Source organism: Chiloscyllium plagiosum, unplaced genomic scaffold (assembly GCF_037043375.1).
Source record: "Chiloscyllium plagiosum isolate Xiang-an unplaced genomic scaffold, Cpla_swu_hap1 HiC_scaffold_15, whole genome shotgun sequence".
Classification (NCBI taxonomy): Eukaryota; Metazoa; Chordata; class Chondrichthyes; order Orectolobiformes; family Hemiscylliidae; genus Chiloscyllium; species Chiloscyllium plagiosum.
Window position 1 is genome coordinate 56,374,759 of NW_028270153.1, and position 24,160 is coordinate 56,398,918.

General features: G+C 40.1%; 1 protein-coding gene across 2 annotated transcripts in view; it reads right to left on the minus strand.

The window, feature by feature from the left end:
- Positions 1 to 1,990: 1,990 nt before the first annotated feature.
- znf335 (zinc finger protein 335) overlaps positions 1,991 to 24,160 on the minus strand; it is a 69,961-nt gene continuing 47,791 nt past the window's right edge. For both annotated transcript variants that reach the window (XM_087994963.1, XM_087994964.1), the window contains exons 20-28: positions 23,436 to 23,633; positions 22,778 to 22,920; positions 18,998 to 19,113; positions 16,138 to 16,235; positions 15,889 to 15,963; positions 14,128 to 14,211; positions 8,321 to 8,395; positions 6,402 to 6,504; positions 1,991 to 4,656 (exon numbers count right to left, since the gene is read on the minus strand). In XM_087994963.1, coding sequence (XP_087851089.1) covers positions 4,517 to 4,656; positions 6,402 to 6,504; positions 8,321 to 8,395; positions 14,128 to 14,211; positions 15,889 to 15,963; positions 16,138 to 16,235; positions 18,998 to 19,113; positions 22,778 to 22,920; positions 23,436 to 23,633 — 1,032 coding nt within the window. In that variant the 3' untranslated portion in view covers positions 1,991 to 4,516. The remainder of the gene's footprint in view (positions 4,657 to 6,401; positions 6,505 to 8,320; positions 8,396 to 14,127; positions 14,212 to 15,888; positions 15,964 to 16,137; positions 16,236 to 18,997; positions 19,114 to 22,777; positions 22,921 to 23,435; positions 23,634 to 24,160) is intronic.

Sequence of the window (24,160 nt, forward strand, 5' to 3'; positions counted from 1 at the left end):
GAGCACCCGGAGGAAACCCATGCAGATGCAGGAGAATCTTCAAACTTCACACAGACAGTTGCCCGAGGCAGGAATCAAACCAGAGTGCCTGGTGCTGTGAGGCAGCAGTGCTAACAACTGAGCCACCGTGCCAACCACTTCCTGCTACATCTCTGTCAGCTCGTGAAAAAAAATCCTAGCCTATCAAGTCTCTCCTTATCAACTCAAACCCTCCATTCCTGCCAACATCCTTGTAAATCTCTCCTGAACCCTCTCCAGCTTAATAATATCCTTCCCCTAACAGGGAGACCAGAGTTGGACACAGTACTCTAGAAGAGGCTTCATCAACATCCAATACACCCTCAACATAATGCAGATTGCACAAATTGAAGGCAAGGGTGAAAGGAGGCAGGGAAAGAAGTTTGAAATATTAATTTTGAAAGGAGGACAAGGAAATTATTTGCATTCCAGATGAACTTGGGATAGGGAAGACAAGAGCTGAACAGGATACTACTTTAGGTCATCCCACCAGATCTGGCAGTGAATGGTGAAACAAATTGATCAACTTTCAGGTCCAAGTCTTGGACTTGGAATGAGGGCAATACATCATGAGGCAACTCCATCCTGAAAATCAGCATGTCAAACGTCTTTGAACTGCTTGCAAAACAAACATATTCCTCAAGTAAGGAGACCAAATAATGGGCATAACTACTCCAAGTGCAGGCTCATTTTGTAAAGTTTCAGCAAGACCTGCTTACTGTTATATTCTATTCCTCTTTCAATAAAAGGCAAGATTGTTTTTTTAATTACTTGCTGTATCTACATTACATTTTTTGAGAGTCAATCCAAGGACACAGATTCTCCTGTATGTATTGTTTTTCTTTTCTTCCTGCCTCTTATTTTTGCACATTAGAAACCAGTTGCCCTGTTCACTTAACCTGTCTATATTCTTTTGCAAACTGTGCCTTTGTCACAATTTGTACTCCTGTCTATTTTTGTATTGTCAGCAAATGTGTCTACAATACACAGTCAATCCTTGTATCCAAATCATTAATACAGATTATGAGAAAGTGCTGGACTGTCAGAGTCAAAATATGTGGCAGAATCAGAGTCGAGAAAGCTCAGGAGGTCAGGCAGCATCCAAAGAGCAGGAGAGTTGACATTCCTGATGAAGGGCTTATGCCTGAAACATCGACACTCCTGCTCCTTGGATGCTGCCTGACCTGCTTTCATTTCCAGCACCACACTTTTTGACTCATTAATACAGATTATAAATAGTTGAAGACCCAGCTCTGATTCCTGCAGCACTTCATTAGAGCAATGATCCACTGATCTTGACTATGTCCTATTATTTAGCGAATTTTCTACCCATGCTAATAGATTACCCCTATTACAGAGTTCACAAATTTTGCACTGACCTAGAATTTTCTGTACTGAATGTCTTTTGGAAATACATTGACTCAATTTACATCATTACATCTTTGCAAGAACTCCAATATGTCCATGACAATGTCATTTTCACAAACCATGCTGACTCTGCTGAGTTGTATTATGATTTCCTAAATTTTTTTTAGCACTTTGCAATGATGAAAGGTAGACTGATTCACTGGCATTGTTTCCTGACTTCTGTTCACCATCCTGACTATTTAGCTTAAAGCCCTGTCTACAATCCCAGTTAAACTATTTGCCAGTACACTCTCTCTAGTACAATTCGATAAAGATGGTAATCGCTCACACTTTTCCTAGTGCCCCATGAACCAAAACTTATTTCTTCACCACTAATCTTTGAGCCACACGTCTCAACTCTGATCGCATTTACTCCATGCCAATTTGTTCATGAGTCAGATGATAATCTAGAGGTTACCATCTTTTGTGATTCTGTATTGTATTTCAGTTACTAGCTGCTCTAACTCCCTCAGCACATTTTTTCCTTAGCTCTGCTTATTTCAGTGGTACCCATAGGGACCAATTATCAAAGTAATTCTAACTTTTAAAAAAGTCATGTCTCAAATAGTAGACTTTGTTTATTGCTATGTTTAGCTAGTTAGCACAAAATGTATTTAGTCATTGTAAGGGATAATAGCAGATGTAGACAGTGAATTTCACAATAAACCAAGTGAAATGAATTTAGTTTGCTCACCCAACCATTTTGTCTAGTGATTAAATAATTACATTTGTCATCGAGAAGCAAGATAGAAGCAAAATATCTCATCCTATGTAATAAATTATTCTATGTACAATACTGTATGTACAGTTTAATTTTGCAAGATTAGCAGGATGCGTTCATGGGAAAATGCAAAAACTGACCAGTGGCAGGTTGTAGTGATGGATTATTGATTCCAGCATTATGAAAGAAACCATATGGATAATCGAACTCAAGGGTGAGGGTAGGAAGAATAGCAAATTCTACAGATATTGAATGGAGCTTGGATTTAGACCATTTCTGGCTGAGTTCACCTTCGACACAGCCCCAGTACTGCTAGCACAAAATAGCAGTAATCTGCCATACAATCAGTCAATTCTCAAGCTTTGGAAGATGGGGCTATCACAACAATATATAATTGGGAAGTCCTCAGCAAGTCCAACAGAACTGAGCACGTTTTTTAAAATGAGATTTTGTCCTAGACTGGAGATGTACTACATCAAATGGGAAGCCCATATGGTGTTCAGACTATCAGGAATGGTATTACATCTCCTCACTTCACCATGCTTACGACGAGATTTGCAACCATTACTGTTTTATGCTTTCATACCAATACTTTTAAAAGTGCTTCACAACCATGCATAAGCATTAGTATAATGACAGGGAAAATGTACAAGTAGAAACACTTCCTAGAAAAATAAAGTGAGAATGTATGATTACAAAATGAATGCAATGTATTGAAGAGAATAAGGTCTCAGTAAACAAACAGTAACCACAATTGACATAGACAGCAAAAGTAGAATCCATTGTAGTCGAGGTAATAAGAGTCAACTGTAATCATTTTATGCCATTTGGTAAGCAAAATATCTCATCCTATGTAATAAATTATTCTATGTACAATACTGTATGTACAGCTTAATTTTGCAAGATTAGCAGGATGCGTTCATGGGAAAATGCAAAAACTGACCAGTGGCAGGTTGTAGTGATGGATTATTGATTCCAGCATTATGAAAGAAACCATATGGATAGTCGAACAAAGAAAGTTGCATGCAGTGAGCATTACTGAACTTGACAGGCTCTTTATGCAACCCAGGAACTATTAATTAGATAAACCTGGAGACATCAGCTTCCAATTCAGCTTTGATTCCCTGATATGGTACAAACTAGGCTTTCAACAAATGAAAAGTCTTTAAAATTCAGTCCAGGAGAAAATAAACTTTGTACTGTTATGAAGATGTAACCCTATTACAGATACGCTTCCTGGTTCTTTTCGCAACAGGGCTATATCTAGATATTTATAATGGGTGAAAAGGCTCCCAATAAACTGTTTTCCTGTCAAAAGTTTCATTACTGGTGCTAAGTTAATCACAACAATAGGGACCAGAATTAATGACTCAATTGATGGGAGAGCTGAAATCAGCCAGCTTAACGGTGAGTTGGGTTGAAGCTGAACATTTCCTGGTTCTTACAGTTGAATTTCCTCCTAGTCAGTACCATTACACACCTATTTATTAGGGGATAAGGTGGAGAGGGAGAATTCCTTCAAACATTTTAAACTTGATTTCAATACGCACCAAACATAAAATTTTTCAAATAGGGTGTTTTGCTCCCCAGAAAAGTTATTACACATCCTATCACGTGATCCAATACAATTTCAGATTCCCGACATATAAAAACAGAAGGAAAGACAAAATAGCAAGAACATTTTGTTCTTTCACCTTGAAAACAAAATTCCACATCACAGACTAGATTACTGCAATGTTAAGTTTTTTTTGAAATTCAATATCTGCTATATATTAAAATGGAAAACAAGAGGCAATGATCTAGCAACTAAATTCCTCAACTTAGGTCATTGCCTTATAATTCACCTGTAGGAATTCAATAATCTATACATAATATTTTTGTATATATTCTATATACATAAACATAAATATAAGTCATGTATAGATCTGTTCACATAACATTTGTCAAAATCAGGAACCTTACTTTTTTTTTTTACACATTGGTTCCTCAGCTGTTAAACATTGTGCTGAACCTTTTAATAACTATCAAAAAAAGGGGATTTGAAAATGGGGGCCATTTCTGAGGATTCATTAGCAAGTGATTTTCAAATTAGTTAATAGTTGGACCGAAGTCCTGTTTACAAGTTGGGGATATGGGTGGATAGACAAAGTGAAAGAGGGGGAATTAAAAAGTACAAATGTGCTATTTTTCGTTTCAGTTCATTTCATGCAAGTATTCAGGATAATCTAAGAAGCAAACCAAAAGTATTACAAGGCAGGGAAAGGAGATCAGTCATTTGTCTGTCTCTCGTCCTCAATGTACCCCTCTCTTACTAAAATTTTTTTTTAAAAAGTGCTCGAGTCATCTTCTGCTGCTGCCACTCGCATTGTTTTAGTCTTCAGAGTATGCAATGACCTCAGCTTGCGCCATCTCATATTGGATTGCTTGTTGCTGAAGTTGCTGTATTTGTTCTTCCGTAGCCTCAGTTGCGTAGATCCCTTGGACCTGAGCAATGGCAGCATCTGCTACAGCTATGGAGAAAGACAAATTATTAGCGGACCATTCAAAAAAAAAAAATCAATCTTTAGTACGGTTAATAAACCTTCAAAAAGATAGAATTCAGAACTGATCTTAAAGTGGCACACAAAGCTGTCATTTTCTTTCAACTAAATATACAAGGTGCAAATCTGCCCTTCCTTTTACTGTTTTAAAAGCAAATAAAGTGAAGAGAAACCAACTCCTTTCTATTACAAAGGGGAAGAAAAACTTAAGAACATAATTTGAACTGGAGTTCTATCTCTTTTTAATATGTGATCTATTAGTAATTAGTTAGAACTTTTTTGTAAAAGAGTACATGTTCAGTTTCAGAAATTATGTAAGTTGCTTATTTATACATCCTTGGCTTAGAGGTGGTGTCGATCGATTGATGGATTTCAATAATTGAAGCCTAGATGTAATTCAAATTTTATATTTACCTGGAGGAGACACTGGGCACCTCTATTTAACAACAATTCTGAAATATAATATCTTCAACAATGCGGCACCTTCACAGGAATTCAAAGAAGGAACTGCCTAGTTAGGTGGATTAAGCACTTAATATATTGGGCCCAGCAATGAAAAATATAGACTGTCCCAGACTTTGATTTTATACACATAGTACATCTATTCCACAGTCAGACTCAATGCGGTCTCAGTCAGTCATCGGCTGGAGGACCCACACGACACCTGTATTGCCTCCACCTGGAAACATTCATTGGTGTTATGTGCCAATCAAGCAGTTGCAAGAGACCATTGCCAGGTTTTCCACAGGATCAGAACACTGAACGTGGAACACCCTACCTGCCAGAGGCCAAGTCATTTGCTGAGCAATGCCACTGGGTGGCAATGGTTACTGCAGGAAAGACAGCCACCCAAAGCCCAGATAAGTGATCCCTGGAGATATGTGAGAATAATAACACAAGGGGATTTGGATGACAGTTGTAGGGGAGGAGAGATGAGATGAGATGTTTTAGTTTCAACTGATACTCGCACCAGCCCTTCTGATGCCAGTCACAGTGCCTTTGAATGAGGGCCTTTGAATGTTGCAACCACTTTGCCACAATCCTTCTGCCCCTCTGGGCCCCTACCAATTGATTTGCCTACTTGCTGCGCCAAAATAAAAAGATGTGGCAATTAATTATGCACTAATTGCCCAATAAAGGGCCTGAATTATTGGAGGGTTGAGCAAGCCATCTACAGATCTTCCCATCACTTAATCAATCAGAGTGGGGGGGCAAACTGGCAAGATCCCACCCACTACAATACTCCTGGACTAAGTACCTTCCCCACCTCCAAACTAAGTAACTAAATAATTAAAAGAACTAGTAAGAATAGAACATTTCTCAGGTTTTAAAAATAAACAACTTATCAAATAAATTATCCTCTGAATCTATTTTGCTGAGAAGGTTTGAGGCATGTCAAAGGGCTTTTTGAAGGAAAAGGGAATGGAGAAATGTCCAGCAGCTACCTATCAAGATGAAGACACTAGTTTTAAAAATGCTCTTAAGAAATAGATTATCAATAATACTCAGGCATCAATTGTTAAAAAGCAGAAATATATTGATAACACAAGAGAGTGCATTGTATTTAGCAACTGATCTTGTTACTGAAATTGCAACACCTTCAGTATCTGAGTGAATCTATTCTTGTGTGAACCTACACGATGACCAGGTCCACAGTTTTGAATAGCACCAAATATTATTGCCTCTCACCAGGATCAATCATGGTAGCTGCTTACCTGTCACAGCAGAGTGTGCAGCAGCTTCTAGCTCAGCTTGTGTCACTATTTGCTGGTCAGTGATTGGCACGTATTGGATCTGTCCATCATGACTTACTGCGATCTTAGTAAAATAAAACAATATCAATAGATTGACAGCAATAAAAGTGTGTGCTACAGCACACTGCAGAGGCCATATCTGAAAAGCAGGATTATTACCATATTGCAACATAATAAAAACACACCATGGAGATGGAAATATCAGCAACTTTACATAAACTGAAGAAGAGTCATTGAACCATTAAAAAAAACTTTCTTCTCGTGATACCTGAATCTTTCCAGCATACATTTTGTAGGCTTGGAAAATTAAAACTCAAAATGTTAAAAATAAAACTGTTAACCATAAAATATAGCCCAGATAATAAAATGTGTACTCTATATTTTCACCAAATTTTAAAGCAGCTTTTTTTAAAAGAGGTGGATTTATCAAGGTTTCTGGGCTTGGTTAAGCAAGAATAGACAAGAATTATTTTTAAAGTGAATCAAAGCAGTGTTAATCAAACAATCAAGCCACCTTCCTCCACAAACGGAGAACTGTTTATATAATATAATGAAATCAAATTACTTTAATGTCGTGAATGATGACAAATAACTCACTTAACTAATATCAATTAGGCTGCCAAGATTTTGTTTGCAAGTATTTTGTCCCATCAGCAAGATTTACAAGTATCAGCTCTGACCTATGCTTATGGTTGGTTATTTAGTGACAGACTGCACATATTGCACCATGCTCACTGTCAGTCTTCATGCATCTGGGGAGTTCAAACATGTGAACTTGAAATCCATAACATAATTTAAGGTCTAAGTTAGCAGTACAGTCAATTCTGCTTTACTGTGGTAGTTCCATTCTCGTGTAATCCTGTGTTCTAAGAAAATCATGTAATAGCAGCATCACTTAAACTAATGGGGCTGGAGTCGCATAACAACCATTACATGCTTTAAAACTTGGTGATTTAGAAACAGTGTCCCGAATTCACTAATCGCATTATAGCAAATGTATGTTAACGAAATGTGCATTATATATCAGAACAACCTGTTATAACCTTGGCTAGGAAGGGAGAATTACAGGATTCTCATTCCTGAACACTCGACAACAAGGTTGTCAATTAATCTCTGTCATTTTCTGATATGAAACTTGTGATCATACTATGGCTTTAAGAGGTGTATTTTGTCTTTCGGTTTTAAGAAAAAAAAAGAGGTTGAGACAGAAGAGACAAGCAATCTGCTGCAAAGCCCATAAAATAAACAGCTCGAGAGGCCTTTGGTTTTCCTCCTGAAATTGGAACAATAGAAGCAGTCTGAATAGGTGGGGCCAAGCTCCCAAAGAAACAGGATTTTTAGGTTTTTTTAGTAGCAGTTGCTGGAGTCTTGAAACTGGGTTTGGAAGCTGCAGTACATCTCTCCCTGCTCCTCTCTTTCTGTTTTCTCTTGATTTTCCTCCTGGACTGGAAAACTGCATCTGAGATATATATTTCAATGAATTTGCCTAAGGTGTGTTTATGGGATGTTACCATATTGGAACGTTATTGTTTAGTAGTTAAATAACCCATTATTTGGCTAAGTTTTCCAATAGCTCCTATTGTTATTCCAATTTTAGCTTTCTTTTATTTCATTTTAAACGACAGTGCATGAATAAAGTGTGTTTTCCTTCAATATATTAAAAAAAAGACAAAATACATCTCTTAAAGCCATAATTGCTTGAAGCATTATTTAAAGAACCAGGATATCCTGTTCTGTAATAAATAGCAAAAAATGCATTTTCCTGTTGCCAATATTGACTAGTTGAGACAAATTCATGAGTTAATTCCATATAATGATCTATTCGGTTTTAGAAACTCTATTTCTAAATGCAAATACGTTTCACTAGGAAAAATCTATACCTGTTGTCCCTCTAAGACCTGGTGTAGTTGTGGATCTGATTCATATTGTATGTGGTGGATTTGACCATCTTGGACCTGTGGAGCGCATCAGCAAATTAACAAGGTACAAGATCAGTTGAAACAATAAAGCAACACTAACTCAGTGCAGAATCCCAAGGCATGACATGTCAAAGTTAGTTTAATAATGCTGTGGAGACACTAAGTCAAGCGTTGAAAATATTGGTTAAACAAAGGTTTTCATAAAGGAGACAGAAGTATAGGCAGGCTGAGAGGTTTATGAATGGAATTTTGACTTGGCTGGGTAGGTAGGTGAAGGCATAGTTGCCGATGGTGATAGTTAAAATCAGGGATGGGATGTGTATAAAACAGAATTTAAAAACTGCACAATCTCTGAGGTACAGACACAAGATAGGATTCTGGTTGAATTCAAAAATACAAGCAGGATCTCGTTCAGTTACAAGCAGAGTTGTTTAATTTTTAAAAAGCTGCACTTTAAATGGTTGAGTTATTCATGCTCACACCGATAGCACAATCTCCTCTGCCTTCACGTTATAAAGGATTATACATGAAATGAGTTCAGACAGGCTCAAGTTAATTCTTAGCAGATGTAGGGGCACAGTACAAAAACGGCTGCAATTTACAGCATCATTCAGACAGCCAAAAGGAGAAGGGTGCCCTGTTCATGATGTAGTGACATCCCTCTGGGGTTAGAATGGAGGGATTGTTAGGATTGAACAAAAGCAGGGCTATTCTGCATTCTGGAGTAAAATTCTAATACTTAAGGGCTCAACATTGAAAATTATACTCACCAGCACCTGCATCCCTCAGACTCACATGAGCAAAATACAAATACAGTTGTTCTGAAAATATTTCTAGGCAGTGCACTGGAGTGTCACTACCTAGTTTTGCAGAATATCTGTACACAATTCTCCATCTGACAAGTTACCAATCTTGATTGAATGATCAGGCAAGGATGGCAAGCAGATTTGACATGGAAAGTGGAAAATCGGAAACTTGAGCAAGCCCACATCACACCCAGGCCACTCCCGCATTTCCAGACAACTGGCTCAAGATACCAGAGACAATACCTTCTCCCAAAACCAACAGTCCGCAATCCTGGAGCAGGAGTTGGCCATTGAAAGAGTGTCATCAAGTCTTATAGGAGGTTGGTAGGAAAGAGGAATACAGGGAGCTTTACAAAGGAGGGAGAATTTGGTGTAGGGGTATATGGCTGAATGAACTGTAGTGATACAATGGGTGCATCAAGGACCAGGCTGGTGACACACACAGAATTTATATGTTCTATCTCCTGTCCATGATCAGCATTTTATGAAAGACATGCTTTTTTTCTTATCCTCACAGCCACTGTCACAATTAAATAATTCAAGCAGTAAGCTTTGAGCTTTTTAAACCAAAGAAAGGTATTTATATCACACTTAACCAAAATTTAAAAACACCATGTCTTACCCATGCAACTCAGACACAAAGATTAGATACAGATGGGAGATTTTAAAAATGGTTACACCTGATAACTATCACAGTCTCTTTCTTGGCAGGCCAATACTTTCTTAGATGGAACTGACACGTTAAAGTTGAAGTGAAAGTTTGTGTAATGCGAAGTTTTCTCAGTAAGCCATGAGAATTCATTTTGTTGAATTTCCAGAAGATTGGTTCTCAGGTGAACTTGGAAATGGAGACATTATCTTGATTAGAGTCACCTACCTTCACAGTATTGCTGTTTATAAGTTCAGTTGCTTGCAGCCAGCTTGATGGCTTTCCAGTGAATTCACTGCTGTGTGGAAGGAGCTTTTGCTGATTTAAAGGCAGACAGCAAAATGGCTCACCATGCAACTTTCACATGCTCAGAATAATTTTGTCCAAAGTAATGGTGACCGATAGAAATCCATTCACATCTATCCTGAGAGAGTCCAGGGCAAAGTGAATCAGTTTGAAGGAGGGAGTGATGACAATTTGGGAGGTAAGAGAAGCCAAAGCTGTAGTGTTACATTACAATTATGGTAAGTGGAACGAGGAAGGAGAGTGAAAAGAGCAGGCAGAACACTCCTATGATACTTGAACACCAGCACACATTACCCCCACCTCCCATCCCAAACATGGTAACCAGGGTTATTCTGGTGTATGTAGCTGCATATTCCCTACAGGGGAGAAAAAGGAAGTCTATAGATGTACAGATTGATTAGATTTAGGAGAGACAATGGCAGAGTTGCAATATCACTGGACTAGTAATCTACAGCTTCAGACTACTGTCCTGGGGATATGGGTTTAAATGCTACCATGGTAGATCATGAAATTTGAATTCAGTAACAATAACCTTGAATAAAAAGCTGGTCTAATGGTGACCATAAAGCCACTGTTGATTATCATTAAAATCCGCCTGGCTTACAAATGTACATTGGTGAAGGAAATCCTTACCTCGTTTGGGCTACATTTGATTCCAGGTTCTTAATGTGGTCGACTCTGAACTGGCCTCTGGGAAATAAATGCTGGCCTAGCCAGTGACCCCCACATGTTTGAATAAAAACAGAAGTCTAAAATTTCAAAGTAGTATACCAGACCATACCTGATCAATGAAACTTTGAGTAATACTTTTAAACATCTACCACTTTTTCCTTAACTGTTTTTGTTGCTAAACTCCTTTCCCAGTTCACCCACCCAGCTCTGCCCTGATACAGTGGTAATTACTCTTATTTGTAGCTGTACAGGAACACCTTGGTAGCATGCAGCTGCTTCTGGAACACAAGTCTTCAGCCACTCCTTGCTCTTAAAATAGAGTGTATCAAATTTGTTGAAGACTGACATCTATGATGCTGGGCATGTCAGGAGGAGGCTAAGATAGATCAACAACCAGAAGTGCCAAGTGGAAGATAGATAAAATACTTTGGCTTTGTGCTGGGCTTTTCTGTCCCTGATGAGGATATTTGTGGAATGCCTTCTTCCTGTTAGTTGTCTAACCCTTCACAGCCATTCATAATGGTAGAGCTCTGGGTAGTATTATAGAACAGAGACAGAAACTTCAATTTGCATCACTGCTGGACAGGGTGAATAAGAAGGTATTTAGTATCCTTGCCTTTATTGTTGGGATGTCACGTTGTGTTCTACAGGACATTGGTCAGGCCTCTTCTGGAGTTTCATATGCAGTTCTTGTTGCCCTGTTGTAGGAAGGGTATTACTAAACTGGAGAGGATTCAGAAAAGATTTACCAGGATGTCGCCAGGAATGCAGGGTTTGCATTAGAAGGAGATTCTCTGACTTTTTCACTGGAACATAGGAGGTTGAGCAGTGACCTTATAGAGGTTTATAAAATCATGATGGGCATAGGTAAAGCGAATAGCAAAGGTCTTTTCCCCACTGTCGGTTCAAAACTATGTGGCATAATTTTACATTGAGAGGACAAAGATTTGAATAGGATACAAGGGACAAAACTTTTTTTTCATATACACTGAGTGTTAGTGTGTGGGATGAACTACCAGAGGGAGTGTAGATGCAAGAACAGTTACAACATTGAAAAGACATTTGGATAAGTATACATATAGGAAATGGAGGGTAATGGGCCAGGAGCAGGGACTATTTTAGTTTGAGAACAGTCAACATGGACTAGCTGGATCGATGGATCTGTTTCCATGCTGCATTATTCTATGACAGGATGTGGCAGGACTGCAGAATTTGGTTCTGATCCAGTAGTTGTAGGACTGCTTAGTAGCTGAAAATGTGTTGCTGGAAAAGCGCAGATCAGGCAGCAACCAAGGAGCAGGAGAATCGACGTTTCGGGCATGAGCCCTTCTTCAGGAATGCTTAGTATGCTGCTTTCACTGTTTGGCACAAAAATAACCTCAAGTTATAGACCAGATTGATAACAATATTAACAATGATTATGACCACAGTAAGCATCTTGTTGCTAATAAGTCACAGACAGGCTGCAGCAGCTATTAGGACAAGGGTTCGGCATGAAGGCCCAGGCACTGCCAAATCCAACATGGGACGGTCAGTTGCTGATAGTGAAAGATGTCATGTGGGCACTGGGAGCTCACTTCGAAGTTGGTCTGCCTGATGTGCTTACAGTCTTGGATATTTCCCCCTATTACTAAACAGCATGGAAGAGAGGCCCAATGGCCTGTCATTGTCCCTTGCCTGTCATCAATCATCCCATCTATTCCAATCCCATTTTTCAGCACTAATCATAAATATTTTTTTCTACATGAACCAATTCGGAGATGTTATCATCTGGAGCAGATGGGCTTTAGAGAGATTTTTACATCAGTCAGGGAATGAAGGGCAATACAGAAAAGACAGGAAAGTGAAATGGAGGATTATCAGGTCAGCCATGATCTCAATGAATGGTGAAGCAGACTCAATGGGCTGAATGGCCTATTTCTGCTTCTAGAGCTTACGTTCTTATGGACACCTCATATTTTAAGTATGCCTGGCTTGGCTCCTGGCATGCCCTTCTGCACTCTTCATTGAATCAGGGATGGCCTTCCAGCTTGGTGGTAATAGTAGAAAGGAGGAGATGCAGGGTATTGAGGTTACAGGTTGTAGATAGACATATTTCTGCTGTTGGTGGCCCACAATGCCTCATGTATTTCCAGCTCTGGATCTGTGTGAAATATGTCCCATTTAACACAGCAGTAATGTTTTACAATATGATGGAGTGTATCCTCAATGTGAATGTGGGGACCTCATCACGATTACTCATTCTGATATTGACATGGATGATGCAGCTACAACAGGTAGGTTGGCAAGAACAATGTAAAATTTGTTTCTCCTACATGCTGGTTCCTTCACTACCTGCTGCAGATCCATTCTAACAGGTATGTCCACCAGCACTTGACTAACTTTGGTAATAGTGCTGTTGCCAAACATACATTTGTTACAGATACTAAAGGTTCCCCCCACTTTGAATACATTCTGTGCCAATGTCACCCTCATTGCTTTCTCCAAGTGGTGTTTAACATGATGAGTCTGATTCATCAGCAGCAGTGGCGTGGTAAATGATAACCAGCAAGTAGTTTCAGTGCCCATGCTTGCCCTGACGCCATGAGACTTCACAGGGTCCTAGGTGAATGTTGAAGGCTATGCAAGTAATTTTCTCCCAACAAGACTATTACACCACCACTGGTTTCTGCCAATGGAATGGGACATACCAATGATGGTAGCGTCAAGGACTTAGACTTATTTACAGAATCATACCTACAAACAATGTCGGGCTGTTGTTGGAGTTTGTGGGATATCTTGCCCAATTTTGGCACAAACCCCTAGATATTGGTCAGGAGGACTTTGCAGGGTTACTGGACTGTGTTTACTATTGTTGTTTCCACACTATAGTGGGTCTGCACAGTTTCAGTTCTTTGTTTAACTTCATAGTGGTTTGATACAACAGAGTAGCTTGCGAGATCATTTTGGAGGGCAGTTGACCACATTGCTGAAGTCTGGAGTCACATAATCCAGACCAGGTGAAAACAGCAGATTTCCTTCTGTAAAGCAGATTAATGACCTAGGTGGGTTTTTACATCAAATAATGGTTATGTAATCACACTAGGTGAGCTTTTAATTCTAATGAATTTAAATTTCACCATCTGCCATGGTAGGATTTGAACACATTTACCCAGAACAGTAGCCTGGGGCTCTGGATTACTAGCCAAGTGACATTATCACTAATGTAATAGCCTCCCAGTTTAGGATGAGTAAAGTATATTCTTGTCTCAATGATTCATGGCATTTAGCAATTTCTTTTAGCCTGCCTGTTCATAAAGAGCTTCTAGTATGTATCACAGAGAACTGACACTTACCTGAATGTGGTGACCTTCAGGGACAACTACATACTCCTGTGGAACAAGATGTTGTACGCCTTCCTGTGAAATTATGTATTGTACCTTTAGAGAAGAGGAGATTGTTGTAAGGTTTACGGAAGAACAGTGATCTCTGGTGGCGGTGTCAGTTGGAATTGAAGAACACAATACTGCCAGTTATTTCTGATCGTCCCGATTCATTACTTAATAACACTCTACATTTAAGTCAATTTATAAACTGAATTTATACACAATATGAAAACATCTACTGTATGAGGTTACAGCAAGATGGTTCTAGGTAGAATAGAAAATTTGAATTCAGAGAATGCCAAGCAGCAAGGCAAATTTCTAAGTCATTTAGTCAGGTAGGATTCCAGTGCATGGGGATACAAAGGAAGGAAATGTCAATGCGTTGTAAAAGCTTGGGCCAGAAAGCCCTCTGACTTTCAGCTGACTGGGAGCTTGGATAAGCATTGGCCTCTACTGAACTGCGTACTAAAGCAATAGCAAAGATAAAAAGAAATGTGTTGCATTAATTAGGTTAGCTAAATGGCTGCCTGTTTAATAAACAAAAACATCATGCATGAGGAACATACAATAACATAATACAATAATAGACAATAGTGAAATAATGGTAAACCAATCAGGTGGGCCAAGACGAAGAAGTTTTACCCTATTTGAAGTAAGTTACATAATATGGCACAAAGCTAATTCTGGTCAAGGTGTAAGAATCTTGTGGCCCTCAATACAACAACCAAGAGAGAGAATGTAGTCTGTGGTGAACAAGGACAGAACAGAACACCCCAACCAACTTGAGAGTCAGGAACTGGTGATCTTGTAAAGATTGTGACTACAGCCTGAGTACCATTATGTTGTATTACTTGTGGTTCTACTTTAGAATCTTGTTACTGCTTATACCAAATGCCTGTACGGAGGGTGTTCAGTAACTAGCTCGAGGTCCCAAACATGGATCTAAACCTACATGTTGCTGAATGGAAGAGATTCCCCATACCTACATGGAGAATCTCAAAGCAATGCAAATCCATTGTAAATGAGCAATACTTCAAAACTAGCATTTAATGGCAACAGGGCATGATTGGCACAAAACATAACAACACCCAAAGGAACAATCAAGGTTACAAAGTGATTAAAAGATATGACAACATGCAGTTGACGTTTGCAACCACTGATTAAGCTGAAGATAAGGCGCTCTTCCTCCAGGCATTGGGTGGCTAGAGTTTAGCCATGGAGGCGGCCCAGGACTTGCATGTCCTTGGTGGAATGGGAGAGGGAGTTAAAGTGTTCAGCCACAGGGCGGTGGGGTTGTTCAGATGTTCTCTGAAACGTTTTGCAAGTCTGTATCCTGTCTTCCCCATATAGAGGGGACCACTTCGAGAGCAATGAACACAGTAGACGGTGTGTGTGGAAGTGCAGGCAAATCTGTCGAATGTGGAAGGATTCTTTGGGGCCTTTCAGGGAGGTGATGGGGTAGTGTGGGCCCAGGTTTTGCACTTCTTGTGGTGGCAGGGGAAGGTGCCGGGAGTAGAGGGTGGGTTGGTGGGGGGGGCGTGGACCTAACAAGGGAGCTGTTGAGGGAACGGTCTCTACGAAATGCAGATAGGGTTGGGGAGAGAAAAATATCCCTGGTGGTGGAGTCTGTTTGTAGGTGGCAAAAATGATACCTACAATTGAATTGAACAACCTGCTACACTAAGGAGGTGAAAAAACACAAGGAAAGGAATAGCGATATTCAGATGTTACCTGGTTATCTGCTGTAACTAGGTGTTGAACAGTCTGTCCATCAGACGTTATGTGTTGAATGTACGTTGTCTCATCCTGGTGGGGTTGGGGAGAGAGTGGAGAAGATTGGATACAAAGGAGAAGCAAATTATGTCAAACTTGTTTGAATAAAAAAAGGCAGAGCAATTGAAAGGCAGTTTAAAAGAGATGAGAATTTATTTCCACTAACTCCGTTAAGTTTCAGGATAGTAAACTGAACATGCGACCGACCTGGTCAGAAATAGATTGCTCCTGGGCTACAATGATGTGGTCCGGGGCCAACGTCTGGAATCTATCTGGTGAAATAACTGTTTCATCCGTTTGCAGAGCTGCACAGTGGATACAAAGCGTTTTCTTCAGTCAACACAGAACTCAGAATCAGCTTTAATCCTTTTAAAAAATCTCAGCTTCCAAAATTGAAAGAAATTTGAGACAAACATCCAGAAAGGAGCATGCAGGATTTAGGACATTTACGCAATGAGTCGCTGTGTCAAATAATACAACAAAATAGCGCATTCGGTTGTGTGTAGGAGTTTGCTGATCTCAGTCACAATTCATCCAGCCATTTTAAAGATGGTCTCAACATCCCTAGATTCGAAATACCTCCAGGTTACCAAAAAATAATGTTGTCACGGTCTCGTGAAAAATGATTCTGTAAGATAATTGGGCAACACAGTGGTTAGCACTGCTGCCTCTCAGTGCCAGAGACTCGGGTTTAATTCCCGCCTCAGGCAACTGTCTGTGTGGAGTTTGCACATTCTCCCAGTGTCTGCGTGGGTTTCCTCCCACAGTCCAAAAATGTGCAAGTTAGGTGAATTGGCCATTGTAAATTGCCCGTAGTGTTAGGTGGATAAACCAGGGGTAAATGTAGGGGAATGGGTCTGGGTTGCTCTTTGGAGGGTCGGTGTGGACTTGTTGGGCCGAAGGGCCTGTTTCTACACCAAGTAATCTAATCTAATTACAGAACTGTGTTCTGTTGTGAAACCAACCAGTCAAACAGAGGTTCGCTTGTATGGGATGATTACAGCTATGGAAACGAATCCCAAACAATGACATTCTGGGAACAGGATATGACTGGAAACTAGTTACCTCAGACTACAAAAGGATCTAGATCAGACTGGCCATTGCGCTGAAGAGTGGCAGTTGGAGTTTAATTTGGATAAATGCGAATTGCTGCATTTTGGGAAAGCAAATTTACCATTAAGTGTATACATCCTGCTAAGGTCCTAGGGAGTGTTGCTGAATAAAGAGTGCAGGTTCACTCCTTGAAAGTAGAGTTTCAGGTAGACAGGATAGTGAAGGTGGTGTTTGGTATGCTTTCCTTTATTGGTTGGGAGGTCATGTTGTGGCTGTACAGGACATTGGTTAGGCCACTTTTGGAATATTGCATGTAATTCTGGTGTCCTTTCTATCGGAAAGATGTTGTGAAATTTAAAAGGGCTCAGAAAAGATTTACAAGGAGGCTGCAAGGGTTGGAGGATTTGAGCTATAGGGGGAGGCTGAATAGGCTGGGGCTGTTTTCCCCGGAGCGTTGAAGGCTGAGGGGTGACGTTAGAAGTTTATAAAATCATGTGTGGCATATATAGGATAAATAGAGAGTCTTTTCCCTGGGGTCAGCTCCTTCGTCAGGTAGCTTGCTATTGGACTATAACCTGGTGTGATTTTTAACTGTGTCCGCCCTAGTCCACATCATGACTTTGCTCTTATTGGTCCATCACCCTGACCCAGAATGGGTTTCAGCTTCTCAAAAGAATTTCAGCATAAAGTGTATATCTTTCACCTTGCAATGGTGAAGTGCAATTTTTTTTTTAAAAATGTTGTCTTAATCAAACAATATTCATCATGAAAATAGAGAAAGAAAAACAAAGAGTGCTGAAATATCGATGCAAAATCCATTGATTTCATTTTAAAATATTAGGCAAAATGAAGGAATAAAATGCATGCTTCTCATGTTAATTCATGACTTGAGTCTGTGACTCTTGAAAAATAGCCTAAAGGGGCTAGGAGCAAAAGATGCCAAAATTAGATTTTGGCTGAAAAGCAAAATAAATTTTATTTTGCAGTCAGTAACAGGCAGCCTTTTCATTTCAATCAGACAGTATAACTTAGGAAAATGTGAATGTGTCAGGAACAATAGAACAACAGCATTTTATTTAATTGAAGAGAGATTGAAGAACTGAGATGTAGAGGGATCTAGGTATCCTGGCAAAATAAATAACAAAAATAAACACAAGTTACTTGGAAGACAAATGGAATGTTATTTATTACATGGAGTGTGTCATGTAAAAGCAGGCAGGGTTTGCTGCATTTGTACGTGACATTGGTGAGAACACATCTAGATTACTGCATATAGCTTTGGTCTCTTTAGCACAATCTTACTGGAAGATATGAAGATCCTGAGGGAACCTGACAGAATGGAGGCCAAAAGGATGTTTCCTCTTGTGGAAGAGACTAGAACCAGGGGACGGTTTAAAAAGTGATGGCGAGAATGTTTTTCTTTCAGAGGGTCTAGATCTGTGGAATTCTCTTCCCCAGAAAGCAGTGAGGTAGGGTCACTGAATATTTTTAAGGCTAAATTAGATTGATTCCCTTAATTGTAAGAATATAAGGATATCAGTAAAGAGGAAAGTGGAAGCAACAATCAGGGTTGGCCATTATCTTATTAAATGGAACAGCAGGCCCAAAGGCTGAATGGCCTACTCTTGCTCCAATTTGTATGTTTGAGAGAGTGACAGCATCACCACTAGTATCAAGATGATGAAGACTCACTGTTGAGCTTAAACAGCTAGTCACAAAGGATAAGATGACTTGGACTTAAATACCAGGCTCAATAAGTTCAGGGCATGCCAAAACACTTTGTAGCCAAACAAGAACTTTTGAAGTACAGCTGCTTTTGTAATCTAAGGAGCACAGTAGCCAATTTGCACAAAGCAAGGTTCCACAAATGATAATGTGACAATGATGAAATGTTTCTTTTATGTTGATGCTTCAGGCACATCTTTGGACATTTAATATGCAAGCAAAAATATTCAACCGTCCTGTGTGCTAATCCCTGGGAAAGAGAAAGTTTGCACTGAACTGGTGAACTTACCAATCGCTTCGTCATCACTATTCAGAATGACGTGCTGCTGTCGAGGCTGCTTCTGCTGAGAGTCAGAGCTGTGCAGTCGTTCGATGTGAAACTTCAGGTGGCCATTTCGATTAAACCTTTATTGTTTTTAAAGAATGGAAATTTTTGAAAGATTGTTTCACTGGATATTGTTAAATTGAAAACATATTTTTGAGAGTTATACCGTATCAATTTAACCAAATGTTTCCTTTTTTACAAGATAGAGTTGATTACTTTATTCAGCCTTGCCTTGTAAAAGGACAGATTCCAATTTAAGAAGGTTGGCAAGTCATTGCTTTTTCAAAAATAAAGAAAATCCTTGTGGTTTAATAATCAACTCCTACTGCTTCGATCTACAAGACACAGATCAAATAGATTGTTATTTTGGTACAGTATCACAAGTTACATTACCAACCAGTAACTGTAGGTGGTATAGGTCAAATGAGGGCAAGTGCTTGGTGATATAGATGAGCAGAGGGATTTCAAGTTTAATATCTTTTTGCCTTTGTGCCATGATGAAGGATATCGCTAGACAAGAGTGGGGAAGTCTCCAGGAAACATAGGAAGAACAGCCAAGAGTCAAGTTCATAGAGATATCAGTTTGAGGCCTTGCAGAATGAATTTAAAACATTGGATCACCATCAATAAAACAAGAACACCAGGTTGGTAATTGTCAGATGTTTTCCAATGTCACACACAGGAGAAGGTAAGGAGAGGACAATCAGGAAGGCTGATGCAGAACTGAACAAGTGGCATTCTTGGGACATCAAAGAAAACTTCCCTCACCACCCCCATTTATTCTTCAAAAGCATTCCTAATTCTTTCCTCAGTACACTTCAAAAAAAAAGAGTGGCTTGTTGGGCTATTTCAGAGGGTATTTAATAGTCAACCATATTGCCTTGGGTCTGGAATCACATGTCAGCCACACAAGGTATGGATAGAAGTTTTCCTTCCCTAAAAAGGAAGCGATTGAACAATATGGTTTTTTAATGAATATTAATGATATTTTGAAACAAGGAAATACCTGGAGTTGTCTCACTGCAACATACTTTTGGAAGACAAGACCACAGGATAAAGGAGCACAATTAGGCGATTTAGCCTACAGAGGCTGCTCCACCATTCGATCATAGCTGACATGTTTGTTATCTACATTCATCTGTCTGCTCTCCATAACCCTCGATACCTTTACTAATCAAAAACCTATCTCTGTCTTAAATACACTCTACGACTTGGTTTCCACAACCTGCTGTAATGAGCTCGACAGATTCACCACCCTCTCGATGAAGAAATTCTTCCCATCTCAAAGTGTCATCCCTTCTCTCGAAGGCTGTGCCTCAAGTTCTAGTGTCTCCTGCTGCCGGAAACATCTTCTCCACATGCACTCTATCCGGGTCTCTCAGTATTCTGTAAGTTTCAATGAGATACCCCCTTATCCTTCCAAGGACAGAACCCCCCTGTTCCTCACCTTCTACCCCACTAACCACCGGATACATTACATCATCCTCCGCCACCTGCAAACAGACCCCATCACCCCTACCAGTGTTTCGGAGAGACCATTCCCTCCGCAACTCTCTTGTCAAAACTCCTCCACCACCACCACCAGCCCACCCCGCACTCCCTGCATCTTCCCCTGCCACTGCAAGAAGTGCAAAACCTGCACCCACACCTCCCTCCTCACCTCAGTCCAAAGCCCCAAAGGATCCTTCCATATCCAACAAAAATTTACCTGTACTTCCACAAGTCATCTACTGTATTCATTGCACCCTATATGGTCTCCTCTACATCAGGGATACAAGGCCCCAACTTGCAGAACGTTTCAGAGAACATCTCTGGGACATCCGCACCAACCAACCCCACCGCCCCGTGGCTGAACACTTCAACTCCCCCTCCCACTCCACCAAGGACATGCAAGTCCTGGGCCTCCTCCATCACCAAACCCTAACCACCTAATGCCTGGAGGAAGAATGCCTCATCTTCCACTTTGGGACCCTGCAATCACATGGAATCAATGCAGATTTCACCAGTTTCCTCATTTCCCCACCCTTATCCCAGTCCCAAGCTTCCAACTTGGCACTGTCCATCTTCCCTCCCAACCCCACCCTCCTCCCTGACCCATCTCTTTCACCCGCACCTTCATCTACCTATTATATTCCCAGCTACCTTCTCTCCCCACCCACCTTCCCCAGCCTCATTCCTTCCCATTTATCTCTCAGCCCCCGGCCCACAAGCCTCATTCCAGATGAGCAGCTTATGCCCAAAATGTTGATTCTCCTGCTCCTTGGATGCTGCCTGATCTGCTGTGCTCTCTCGACTCTGATCTCCAGCATCTGCAGTCCTCACTTTCTCCTACTAAGCTCCAGTGACTACAGTGCAGGTACAGAACATGGAGGATTTCAAGTAATATTGTAAAAAGATGTAGTGAAAAAGGCCTAAATTGGAGTAGAGAGACAGCAGGATACATGAAGTTGTTGCAACAGAAACGCAAGTAATACCGTAAATAATGAGATAGTTGATGCTATGGTAAGAGACTCAAGGAGGTAACTGTTACAGTGAATTTGTAGAAAACACTAGCAAGATCACAATCTGAGTACTGTGCAGCTTGGGCTCCACATTATAGGAAAGCCGTTAAAAAAATAAAAGTAGACATCACATTCACTAGCATGCTACTCTGTACAAAGAAATAAAAACTTATCCAGGTACATTAGAACACATGGAAATTAAATAATTTTATATTTTAATCATTTAAAATTATGAAGCGGTGAGGACAAAAGTTTCAAGTCAAACAGAAGTGACGGAAGATCTAGAAATCTGGGAGAAAAAGATTACAGAACTTACAGCATAGAAACAGGCCATTTAGCCCATTCAAGTGTTCATTCTCTTAAAGAGCATGAAAAATGTCTTAAAAACAGTAACACTGTACAATGGATTGCAATAGGCATTGACTGAAGCTAGAATGAGTCAACGGGGATTAACAGTTAAAGGAAAGGCAAATAAAGCATTTTGGAAACAAAACAATCTTAGATTAGATTACTTAGATACCCCACAGTGTGAAAACAGGCTCTTCGGCCCAACAGGCCTACACCGACCCTTCGAACAGCAACCCACCCAGACCCATTCCCCTTCACCTAACATTAGGGACAATTTAGCATGGCCAATTCACCTCATCTGCACATGTTCGGATTGTGGGAGGAAACCGGAGCACCCAGAGAAAACCCATGCAGACATGGGGAGAATGTGCAAACTCCACACAGAGTTGCCTGAGGCGGGAATTGAACCCGGGTCTCTGGCGCTGTGCCGCCCGTAATCTTGGACTAGAACAACTACAGATGTGGAGAATGATCACAAATACAGCCAAGTTCCAAACTGTAATGCCTATGTCGCTTGAATGTATGTGGTACAATATGTTAAATATGCCTTAGTCTTGTAAAGCAATAAGTCAACCTCTGTTCTCAATACAACCTAGCCACACTGCTTAACATAACACCCAATATTTAGGCTTTTTGAATTTTGGACAGCAAATGATAGCAATGCAACAGCTTTTCAAAAAAGCCTGCCATTTTTCCAAAAAGCTGAGCAAAGTGCATGTTGATATAAAAGCTGCTTACCTTCACTAGAGTCTCGACTAAAAATTATAAATCAGGCACAAGTTTGAGGCAGATTCTTTGATCCCTGGTCACTATAGACTGGGAAAGCAGGAGAGGGAAGGAAGGGAGAAAGGTTTCAGCATAAGCAAATTGAAAGCCCAATGGATGAAAGATTTACCTCTGTCCACAAATATCACAAGAAAAAGGCTTCTCATTTGTGTGTGTCAGTAGGTGCCGCCGAAGATCTTTCTTGTTCTTAGATGCAAAACTACACTGGTTACACTTGTGAGGTCGCAAGTTAGAATGTTGAAGCATATGACTCTGAAGGCAAGACAGATTTCCACATTAGCAAAGAACGTGATCAGAATAAAATCAGTTAATGCTATTATAGAAGCACACCCCAAGTTACCCAAGAAGATACAGTACTTTCGTTAAGCCTTGCTCAGAACATTCCAAGGTCACAAAATGTGTAGAATGGGTGTTAACTGGAGGGAGCAAAAGATAGTAAGTGTGTGTGAAAAACACAGGGTCTGCCTTACTGTGTACTGGTGCAACAAGATGTATTATCATTATACCTCATGAAGACCAACTAATTCAAAGAGAAGACATTTACAGTGAGGGACATGCTGAACGTGCTACGGCACAATTCTAAGTTCACATGACATTGAAAGGGGTCAAAATTTGAATTAGTGAAAATCTGAGGAACTTGCAAATCAAAAAGAAAGCAAAAGTAGCTAAGTGCTGATCAGTTTTCAGCTGACTGTTGAATGGATTGAATCTTGATACCTGGCTACTGAAAATGATCTGGAAAGAAGGAATTGGAAAATAATACTTACTCTGACTTCTGGCCAGGTACTGGCTGCAAAATTACAATCAAGACACTTGAAGCCCTGCTCCCCTGCATGTGCTCTCTTATGACTCTCCATCTCTGCTCGGCCATGGAACGAGGCAGTACATATTTTACAGGAAAACTTCTTCATTGACGATGACTGCAGGTTTGAATCGACTTGTGGAGCTGTGATGTCGCCATTAAACTGGGAATTTGAAAAACAAAATGCAAATCTTTAACTTTGCTCTCAAAGGGGGACAGACTTCAGATTGGCTGGTTCTGGATTACCTCCCAGGCTAGTCTGAAGCCTTGATATAACAAACTTGCCCCAAAATACAAGCAGCATGTCTGCAAGGGTGAACCACCAAAACAACATATCCCAATGCCACAGATCTCTGCTGTCACAAAATAAAACTGATGTTTTGATGAACATGTCCAGAATTATTTTTCTAAACAAGATACAAATAAAATACTCCCTTCAAGTTCGGTCGGATTTAATAGATTATCTTCATGTTTTCCCGAAACAACAGGTTGGAGTTGGTTATTTGCCCAGGATCATCACACTAGAGCTACTCATTAGCCAAGTAACCTTAGCTTCATGATAATATTGGAGATTTGAACTTGAACTACAAAAATCGATTTCTCAACAGAGAATTCACAGGCCTTTTTATGATTGGAGGCAGGTGATGAGCAAAAGGGATCAAAGATGGTTTAACCCTATCCAGATTTGCA